Source organism: Olea europaea, chromosome 11 (genome assembly GCF_002742605.1).
Source record: "Olea europaea var. sylvestris chromosome 11, O_europaea_v1, whole genome shotgun sequence".
NCBI lineage: Eukaryota > Viridiplantae > Streptophyta > Magnoliopsida > Lamiales > Oleaceae > Olea > Olea europaea.
Genome location: NC_036247.1, coordinates 21,745,293 through 21,756,980, shown reverse-complemented (window position 1 = coordinate 21,756,980; position 11,688 = coordinate 21,745,293). Strand labels below are relative to the sequence as shown.

The 11,688-nt window shown below is 34.4% G+C and overlaps 1 protein-coding gene across 1 annotated transcript; it reads left to right on the top strand.

Moving 5' to 3' along the window:
• The first annotated feature begins 4,236 nt into the window (after positions 1–4,236).
• On the top strand, positions 4,237–9,277 carry LOC111404582 (CBL-interacting serine/threonine-protein kinase 6-like). The gene is made up of 2 exons (XM_023033371.1): positions 4,237–4,702; positions 9,087–9,277. The coding sequence occupies exons 1-2, from the start codon at positions 4,237–4,239 to the stop codon at positions 9,275–9,277; spliced, it is 657 nt and encodes a 218-aa protein (XP_022889139.1).
• The last annotated feature ends 2,411 nt before the right edge of the window (positions 9,278–11,688 follow it).

Genomic DNA, 11,688 nt, shown 5'->3' with positions numbered 1-11,688 from the left:
CCCTACTCTCCCTCCCATTTAAAAAAAGCAAGAAAACAAAGTTCCTTCCCCTTCTATCAGTGGCGGATCTAGCACTCTGCGAGCAGAGGCGGCTGCACGTGTTGGATCAATGGGAAACAATTTTTTTTACAGTACATAATATTTTTAGGTTATATATTTGGTAATTCATTTTATTTTTAAACCCCTCTTGTAGCTTATTTGACTAGAGCTTTCACATACAAATTGGAATTCCTCTAATTCTAGAGTTTTTACCAAAACTGATGCAATAGGGAGGGAATTCAAACTTGTGATCCCTTTTTAAAATAATTGAAAGCTGATCATCGTGGTAGTTGTTGAATTTTGACATTAGATGTAACAGAATAATATATATTCCGTTATAGTGGTTTTAATGTAATTGCAAGGATTTAAACCTATACTCTTCCTTTGAATTATACAAAATCGATCACTATGTCATTTGGTGAATTTTTTTAATATTTATACCAAAAATATTTAGTTTTAGCAAATAATTATTATATCTAATTTTTAATATTTTATTACAGTCGTCTGCGCCCACTCAAAATTTTGAATCTACCATTGTCTGTCAAAATGCCCACAAATACTTCTTGAGCTGAAGAACTCAAGCTACTCGCAAAAAACTTTTTTATACTGTTTTTCTCACAAAAATCCCAAATCTCTAACATGATTCACAAAAAAATGTTGATCATCAAATTTTCTTTGTTTTTTTTTTTTTTACCCATAAGCAGCTGAGAGAAATAGAAAAAGGGAAAGAAAGAGATGTTGCATATGAGTAGACCCCACTTTATTTTGGGTTTTGACCCTTCTTTACGCTGTGAAAACCTTGTAATTTTTCTCTTCATTTCCTCATATTTATTTTTATGCTTATGAGTTGTGTAAGCATACAGGGAATTTACATATTATTAGTATGAATTAGTCAAATTTCGGGTAAAATGTAATGTGGTTCGTGATTAATAAAAATTGATTGAAAAAGGATTGTGTAATGCATATGGGTTGAAGTGAGTTGGCAGGAATGAATTTTACTCATTATTTTTTGAGGTGAAATACACCGTCGACAATAATTGATAAAAATCGATTGAGAAACAGTCTTTGATTGTCTAATTTTTGCTATGTGGATGTTAAATTTCGAAATTTACAAGTGTTGAAAAAAAAGAGGGGTTTAATATTGATTATAAATTATTTGATCGATAATGCTGTTTATTTTGTTAATCATATATTTTTTTTTTGTTCTTTAGTTAGGAATGGAGATCAGTTGAATTGAATCATACTTAGATGGGAACCATATTTCTTAAAAGTTCGTTGAATCTTTAATAGATGAAACTTGACATATTGCTTGTGTAGGCAAAAATGATGCTTCTTTGTTTGAAAGTTGGTAATGAGTGTTAGGCTTAAATAATTTTGTGTTTATTCCATTCTAGTACTGGAGCTACCCGGAGGGGTCCTCACACACCACAACTACAATTGAAGATGAAGAAGTGGTGGTGACGAAGAAATCACATTCAACATGCATTCGAATACCGTCGTGTCAAACTAGATTCCCGACGATAGGAGTGGATGGAAGAGAGGAAATAACATTAAACAGTAGGACTTTCTTGAATGAGAAAAACAATGTGAACCCTTTTGAACTTGTAATTTGTTATATTTCGAAGGTTTTTACGTTTATAACTAGTTTCTGGATTTATGTGTAAAACAATTATGTCCATTTTTAGATTTGTGTAGTTCATGTTTATTTGCAGTAATACAGTTTTATTGTGTAGTAGATAGCAATTTGTAACCATATTTTAAAGTAATAGTAGCAAGTTGAATCGTCGAAAAAGTCAGTGTAAAATTATCGAGACATACTGTTCAACTGTCTGGACTAAATGTGTTGATTTAGGATTTCTAAGAAAATATGTGTATGTCCATCTTAGGATGTATGTAGTTTATGTTCGTGTTTGAAAAATCAATTTTATTGTGCACTACATAACAATTCGTACATATTTTGGATGATAATATTTTGGATGATAATGGTAGTGACATATCAAATGTCAATGACACTTGATGTAGGTGACGATTTTTCAAGTAACTGGATATTTACATTATTTATGTACATGTTCGCATGTATTTGTTTATGTACAATTTAATATGTCGTCATGCCCCCAGGGCACATCTCCAAGTGGTAAAAGGGGAGGGTGGAGAAATCCAGCTTTGCTTGAGGCTGCTGCGTGAAGGGTTCGAATCCTGAAATATGGATTTGGCTCTTGGATAAGTGCAAGTGTACAAGCAGTCTTCCACCCTGTACCCTTGGAGGCATAACCTGCGATTTACCTCCCTCACGATGCTTCAGGGCAGGGGTGGTGGGGGACCCTTAAGGTTAGGGTTTAACCTTTTTTTTTAATATGTCGTCTTCTTCGAAACTTGTGTGTTCAACTAATCGGTCTTGATTAGTGTAGTTTAGTACAAGCAGGCCATACTGTCAGGAAGGTCAATGAGAAGTTGTCGAGACCTACAGTTCAGCTGTTTGGACTGAATGCGATGTATTGTTTTTAGAATGTAGTTGAATGGTGTTTATAAAGAATTAAATGTGCAATGACAATAACACCAATGTGATAACAATACACTAACAATGAATGCCATCATTTTAATTTACAAAAAGAAAATAAAAATCACATAAATCATTAAAGCAAACTTCAACATTAAATGATAGGCATTGGAACCGAGTCGGTACACGTTTGAATATTTTGTTCAACTTGCCCACAACAAGTGCATTTCCTCGTGTGTATGGTTAATTCACATCTGAAATTTATTTGTCAAAGCAAGTACGCATCGTTTCACATACAAATACGTTTGAATATTTTGTTCTACTTGCCCACAACAAGTGCATTTCCTCGTGTGTATGGTTAATTCACATCTGAAATTTATTTGTCAAAGCAAGTACGCATCGTTTCACATACAAATCTTTCTTGCCAAAGAAAATTTGACTTGAAGTAATATCGAGGTATCCATAGTTGTAACCCCCATGTGACACGATGAATATCAAATTATCACTTATACCTGAAATTAAACAAACAAAATGGTAAGCATTTCACACAAATTTAATATATTGGACTTTAAATCCATACACGAGGTACTTATGGATAAATTCTAGCAAACAATTGCAAAGTGGTTAGATGGAAAGTTACAATGTGTATCCCAACTGTTACAAAATGTCGAGATTGACGTTAGAATTGTTGTTCTTGATAGTTTGCAAATAATGAGATCACATTTCAGGCGTATGATGAGAAAACAATCTTGATGAAGCATTAACTATAACTATATTCATCACACCTCAACTACTAAATGATCAAATTTTGACAAATAATGTACACGATGCTATATTAAAATATGGAATATTCTAAAATTTTATAGAGAAAATTACTATATTTTGTCAAAAAGTTAACAAAATTAATAAAAAAGAATGAACGAAAAATAACTTACAAAATAATGTGAGTATGTTGTATTTTCTAAGTTATAATATAGAAATATTCAACAAATTATGAATGCTAACCTCAAAATAGAAGATGAATCAACTATGATTTCAAGCTTGATATTTTAAACAGTGAATGAGCAACAAAACTTATGTTTTCTGAGAGAAAATATGACTTGATCTTCTCCTCAAAATGATATGAAATTATTTTTTTGGTTAAGAATTTTATTATTCTTTGTATAATAGGTAGACTTATGGGTATCTTCATCAACAAGTTAAACATAAAATTTAAGTGATAATTGAGAAACAAAAGCATGCAAAAAGTCATTATAAGTGTAATTAGGATATTCTGCATTCAAAAAACACATTTTTTAGTACATTTTCAAAATGGGAAAAAAAAAATAAAAAAATTGTGTATATTTTGATTGTAGAGACATCTATGCAAAATCACCTATTAAAAACCATGATGTTACTTGTTAAAATGTCACGAATTACTAAACAAACAACAGCACTTCATGACATTTTAATCCATATTATCTTCAAGTGTTTTGGTTTGAGTACTGTGATCCTATTATGTTAATTACTTGATTGTCAATTGGTGTTTTGGATTTTTTATTTTAAGCAACTATGACATTTATGTGCACTCTTCGATTAAACCCAATTGACCAACTATAATATGGTTTTATTTTAAGCAACTATGACATTTATGTGCACACTTCATGACCAATGTTGGATCCAAAATTCCAAATCCTAGTACGAGGATATGCCAAAAAATCATGGATTCATTGTGGTTCAAGAAATCGATGCCAAGGAGTTTTAGGACTAAAGAAGAGCAGGAATTCGCTGCGGTTGAAGATGAAGTGAATATTGGGCAGAAAACGTATGTTGAGACTTTGAATGCCTTCCATATCATTTCGTTGTCTGAAGGGTTCAATTTGTCGCCTCTTTTTGAGAAGACGAGGGTGGAGAAGGAGGAGTTGAGATTTGCAACCACTAAGCCAGCAAGCAGTGTGATAACCAAGCTCGAAGAAGTGGCAAAAATAAGGAATTTTAGCGTAAAGAAGAATGATTCAAGTGTCCGATTGCAGGGGCAAGAGAGTGGCAGAAAGGGGAAGCTTGGAATAGCTGCAGATATATTTGCTGTGACACCTTCATTGTTGATGGTTGAGGTGAAGAAGTCTGGTGGTGATACTTTGGAGTACAATCAATTCTGCAGTAAAGAGTTGAGACCTGCACTTAAAGGTATTGTTTGGACATCAGCCACTGGCACTTCAATGCTTGCTTGAAGTGTTCTACAAGTTCCTCTAATAAATCCCGGTTGGGATTTCAGGATTCTTAGCTTTGATGTTCAGTTATTGTCAATCTCTGAATTGAATTAGTATGATTTAAATTCCTGTGTGCTACTTCTATTTGGTTGAATCCTCTGTTCCAGACTGTGTTCATAGTTTGTGTGTCTATGTTCTGTTAATGATCTGTCATTCAGAGTTCATTGTTGAAACCAAAATTGTAAATTTGCTTCAAGTGGTTGATTGGCTTTTGTGTAAATGGGGCCATTTCATAATTCTTTTTATTGTTTTATTGGTATGATGATAACTTCGTTTATGTAAAGTGATAATAATTTGAGTGCTTGTCTTCGGTCTCATCTGCAATCAATATATTAGGTGGGAATTATTGGGAAAGGCAAGAAACTATGAAACAGTAACCTTCTTTGCTATAATGGTAAACCCGGTGATGAAGTAAATGAATAGATTAGATCTAGACACGCAAATCTTTATTATTCTTGGCCAAGTGAATTTAAATAATTCCAATGTCGTTTTGGGTTCAAATGTATAGTTTTGCAAGGCAACTGTGCGCAGTTTTTGGAGTTCTGAATCAGTTGGTCCCAAAATTTCATTTGGTTTTCTGGTGTTGAGGATAAGAAAATTGTGAAATGAAGCGAAAAAATTGCTACCAAACGGGGCTTAAGTATTGAATCTTGGAAATGTTGCTGCTGTCTATTTACGAATCATCTTCGCCAAACCTCATCGGGAGAGCCTTCATTCTAATTCTGTTATATTACCTAAAGCTCGAAAGCAATTAATCTTGATATTAACAATTTATTTCACCCTCGTTTTGGTAATCTCGGGACTGGTTACGCATCTTCAAAATTAGATAAATTCATTATTGCTTGATGTGATATAACTTTCTTTTCTTGTAACCTCGATTTTCATTTGAATAGTAAAAGGCGTTTCGATTTTCTTCTCCTCATGCTTGTGCTGTGTAGAAATGAACTTTTTTGAAAACCCCGACCGCAGCTTTATTATGTGGATTAAAATGCCTATATTTTTCAACTAATATGCCAATTACATGTGCAAAGCGAATATGTGAGTAAATAATTTGGGGACCGGTTGTTTGTCCAAATTGCTCGATAGTGACTCGTGTCTGCCCTTGTGCAAATTATCAACTCCAATCTTAATTTTAATCTCGGTATTTTTATTTTATTTTATTTTATTTTTTGTGATTTTCTGTATTCTAAAGCAAGTGGATAATCATATCGACAGTTTTTATGTTTTCAGGGCCTCTTGATAAGTTGGGACTTGTTGCATGTGACATTTTGCTCTCTTTTCCTGCCATTGGTTCTATGATAGAAACAATACATATATTCTGGATTGTAAGGACCTCCTTTGGTTGGTCATGGACAACAATAATTTCCAACAACAATGAGTGAGCTGTTCTATGTATTCTGAGCCACAATCTTGTGTCATCCAGCAGAATTTTTGCTTTTGGTGGTTGCTGCCCGAGTCTCACGCCCAAATCCCTTCCTGAAAATCTTAAAGAATTTCTATCCAAGATTTAAGCTCACGAAATCTTCACCATGAGAGAGTCTGCATGTACAGAAAATGGATTTACAGAACTTCTACAAAATACACACTACATGGGGGATGGGTGGTTTTTTTGGACAATATTTTAAACACGTGAAGCCCACCCCCATGCGAGCATCTGTAGCAATTCTATGAATGCATTTGCTGTACAAATGGTTTAAACCTCTTCTACATAATCTTTGTTTTCCACACTCTTGAATCCCTAATTTTGTGGTATCTGAGATCACAACCGTTTGATTGAAAGAAACCGCAATAATGGATTTTAAATATATCGAATTTGTGAAAAATTAATATTTATTGTTGTATAATACTAATATTGTTATGTTTTTACATGATTTTTCAATCTAAACTAAGTCTTTTAAGGCTTATTATTCTTATTTTCTCTAAGAAAAAAGTAGTAATTCATTCAATTAAGCAAAAGGAAGTTATTGAATATAATTTATGGAATTACTCGACTCAAACTCACCACTCATTGGATTTGGAAGTTTGTTAATTCGATAAAATTGGGTTAAAAACACGATTGGTTGCAAACTTCCTAGACATGCATGAAATCTATATTCATGGACTAATAATACAAATATTGCATCAAATTCGCATAATCGTAATAGAATAGAGACGAATGAAAGTGTCGTTGAAGATTGATCCAATTTAATACAATAAATATTTGAAGGACAATCTAACACGACAAAAACCTTGATTTAGCAACATATTTTAATTACAATAATTGATACCGAGAGGCCTTCATTTTCTAAATAGATAATTATTTAATTTTCGTATAATTTTGTACCTTGTACATATTTAAAAATTTGTTTTCATCAAAAACCTTATTGAACTAAACCATGTTTACTTAACGGAATAAAACATGTTTTGTACGGTGTCTAACTCCTAGTGCTGCTTTAAGATATGTTTTGTACAATAATGAGACAAGGTAGATATATCAAAAAATTTTTAGGAGAACCTGATAAAAGTTGTGAATTCTATAAGATGCACAATTAAAAATTAACTATGAAATGTTAGAAAAACACGATTTTTCTAAATTAATATTGGCAACATATTAATACAATTATATTAGCTATTTAATATAATGGACAAAAATCAAGTGGTCTATTTTTTGTATGCCCATAGACTACTCAAATTAATATGGACTAAGCGAGTAGATACCGGCTAATATTACTCTAATTAAGGGATAATGAGAACCTTAATTAAGTAGTATATAAAGGTTATTTTGGTTATGATCCCCAATATACCAAATCATACACTCTTTTCCCTTCTCCCCATCAAGAAGAGAAATCACGGTCCCATTGAGGAATAAGGAGATTTGGTTGAGGAAGATCACAAAACCACCCTCTTCATTTGCATTCATCGGTACGTAGTCGATTGTCGCAGTAATTCCACAACAGTAGGCAATCGTTTACAATGGATACAAGTATATTATCGGAATCTGTGAATCCTAGTAATTTAGCATGATGTTGATCCTAGGATTTAATTTATATTTGGATCTAATTTGATTTTCTAACAAGTGGTATCAGAGCGGTCATCATTTGCTAGATTATTAGGATTTGTGCATGTTCTATTCGTATGATATTTGGATTATTTTTCTCAAATAGAATGTTTGAATTTTGTGAAATTCCTTAAACTGTTAAGTTTAAGAATTATTCTTGATGCATTCGGCAAAATCGAATCTCGAAATTTTGGCACAGTTAGTATTGATTTTAAATTCTGTTCGTGTCCATTTTAAGTTTTTTTTTTTGGGATCTGAATTTCATCTGCCTTTCAGACATCTGCAGTTTCGGATCATTTTATAATGAATTTCAATTGCATCAAGAGCAAGTCAGCAATTTTGGACTGTTTATAATGGATACATCACTTTTGGTAGCGTGTAGATCACTGTCAAAATCTGTGACCTTCATTATGGATCCAGAAATCAGAATTTCAACTGCATGGATTAGCCGCATTTTTTGACCCTTGTTTTATGTCTCATAATGGAGTCAATATAGAATGGTGTATGACATAATACTATTTGGCATATTTAGTATAGATTGGTAATACACGTAACCTTTCACAATGGATCAATTTCAATTGCATTATATAATTCAGTTGCAATTGTTGACTTTTGTTTCATAATGGGTCCAAGACATGTGCCTTTTGGTTTAAAATTAAAAAATATATATATATATATATATCCTTTTTTGTAATGAAGGAATTAGAAACAGATTGTGGTAAACATAAAATTGGAAATTGATTCATTTTGTTCAGCCCATTCATATTTCAGAATTCAGTTTTTCCAATTTTAAGTTTTAAAATAAATTCAAAACTTTGGTTTTGATTGTTCCCTTTGGATGTCTAGTATATTCAATTTAATTGATTAAAAGCAACATGTTGCCAAAGTAACTCCTATTGTGTAGATTGATTTAATTGAAAATATATAAATGTTTTGTACGGAGTTATTTATGCAAATTGTGCTCGGCCCAAAGGAAGACACAATTTGGCCAAATAACAACGTGCTTGTGATGTTAAATATGTGACAATTATAAAGGCATTTCATGTGAATAATAGTCGGTCCAAAGAAAGGCTATTATTTGACAAAATTGATTGTCAATGTTTGATCATTGCACCAAGAGTACCAATTACAGTTAATTTCTCTGTTCAAAGACTAGGAATTAATGTCGTACTAGGTATTTTGAGATGGATCCCAAAATCTGGATTATTTGTGCGTGTCTTAATTTTCTTATTTGACATGCTTGCTTATTTTGTTCTCTATACAGTTTCTGTTATTAATGCTGCGAACGTCTCTGCTCAAGTCAGCAACATCCCAATGCTGAGCGAGACGAACTTTAAAGTTTGGAAAGAAGCCGTGGAAATTGTCCTCGACTGTATAGATTTGAATCTTGCACTTCGTTCAGATCGACCCGCTTCTACTCCGAAAAACCACAATGAGGGTAAAATTGAAAAGTGAGATTGCTTTGACCGGAAGTGCTTGATGATCATGAAACGTTCCATTCCGGAAGCGTTTCAGGGCTCTATTATTGAGAGCGGGAGTGCCAAGAAGTTTCTTGAAGAAATTGAGCAATATTTTGCCAAGAATGAAAAATCGGAGGCGAGTAACCTTTTGGCTAAACTCGTTTCCATGAAGTATAAGGGCAAAGGGAACATAAGGGAGTACATCATGGAGATGTCTCATCTCGCATCAAAACTCAAGTCACTTAAGTTGGAGCTGTCTGATGACTTGCTCGTGCACTTGATTTTGATCTCTCTTCCTGCGCACTTTGGGCAATTCAAAGTGAGTTATAACACTCAGAAGGACAAATGGTCCCTAAATGAGCTTATATCTCACTATGTGCAAGAAGAAGAGAGGCAACAGCATGATAAGACTGAGAGTGCTCACTTGGCCTCAACCTCTCAGAACAAGAAAAAGAAGAGAGCTAAGGATGCTGTGGAAGGAACTTCTCAGCAGAAGAAGCAAAAGAAGCAGGATAAGGAGTTTACCTGCTACTTCTGCAAGAAGTCGGGACACATGAAGAAGGAGTATCCCAAGTACGCTGCCTGGCGTGTAAAGAAGGGTATGCTTCTAACTTTAGTTTGTTCTGAAGTTAATTTAGCTTCTGTACCTAAGGATACTTGGTAGGTAGATTCTGGTGCTACTACTCATCTAAGTATGTCCATGCAGGATTGCCTGTGGAGCCGATCGTCAAATGATGCTGAAAGATTCATCTTTGTGGGCGATGGCAATAAAGTTGCAGTAGAGGCTATAGGGACTTTCAGATTACAATTAAAAACTGGGTTTTATTTGGATTTGTTTGAGACATTTGTTGCACCGTCCTTTAGACGGAATTTAATTTCTATTTCTCGTTTGGACAAATCAGAATTTTCTTGTTCATTTGGAAATAATAAAGTTAGTCTCTATCAAAATTCAAATTTTGTTGGTTCCGGTTATATGATTGATAATCTGTATATACTTGATATTGTTAGTTCCTATAACGAAATACTGCAAACAAGTTCACGTGGTACAAAGCGAAAATTAAGTGAAAATTCTACCACTTTATGGCACAAGCGTTAAGGTCATATCTCTAAGCAGAGAATTCAGAGGCTTGTGTCGGATGAAATTCTTGAACCCCTAGATTTAACAAACTTCCAAGTTTGTGTTGAGTGCATCAAGGGGAAAAGAACAAACATGAGAAAATTAGGTGCAGAGAACTACAGACGTCTTAGAACTGATACATACTGATATCTGTGGCCCATTCCCTACGGCTTCTTGGAATGGACAACAATACTTCATTACGTTCATAGACGATTACTCTAGATTCGGTTACCTATATTTAATACACGAGAAGTCTCAATCCCTGGATGTTTTCAAGTCTTTTAAAGCTGAAGTTGAACTTCAACTTGGAAAGAAAATAAAGACTATCAAATCTGACCGTGGTGGTGAATACTACGGAAGATATGATGGATCAGGAGAACAATGTCCAGGACCCTGCGCTATTTTCCTCAATGAGTGTGGAGTTGTTCCGCAATACACCATGCCGAGCAAACCTAGTATGAATGGTGTTACAGAACGACAAAACCGAACTCTTAAGGATATGGTAAAGAGTATGATAAGTCATTCCTCCTTACCAGAGTCACTTTGGGGAGAAGCTTTGAAGACCGCAGTGTACATTCTTAACAGGGTACCAAGCAAGGCAGTTGCCAAAACCCCTTATGAGCTGTGGACAGGCAAGAAGCCTAGCATTAAGCACTTGCACATTTGGGGTTGTCCAGCTGAGGCACGGCCTTATAGGCCACATGAAAGAAAACTGGACTCAAGGACGGTTAGCTGCTATTTCGTTGGTTACGTTGAACGCTCTCGGGGCTATAAGTTTTACTATCCCACGTCAAGATCCTTCTTTGAAATGGGAAATGCGAGATTCCTTGAGGATATTGAGTTTGGAGGGGAAGGAAACATAAGGAACGTTGTCTTTGAAGAAGAATCTGTTATTGACAGCAATCAGGTCTCTGTACCTATTGTTATTCAAGACACAGTTTTGGCAATAGATGACAATGTTCAGGCTCCTATTCCTGACATTGTTTCAGACCAAGACAACAATGAGATTCTTCCTCAAGCACCACCTATAGAACAAACTCAACAACCTCAAGAAGTGCTATTAAGGAGATCCACTAGGGAGAGAAGAAATGCGATTTCAGATGATTATATCGTCCTTCTTCAAGAACATGAGGATGGCGTTGGTTTAATGGAGGATGACCCGATCAACTTCCATCAGGCCATGCGCAGTTCTAACTCTCAGAAGTGGATTGATGCCATGAAAGATGAGATAAAGTCTATGAAAGATAATGACATTTGGGATCTCGTCGAGTTGCCTAAAGGTATGAAGC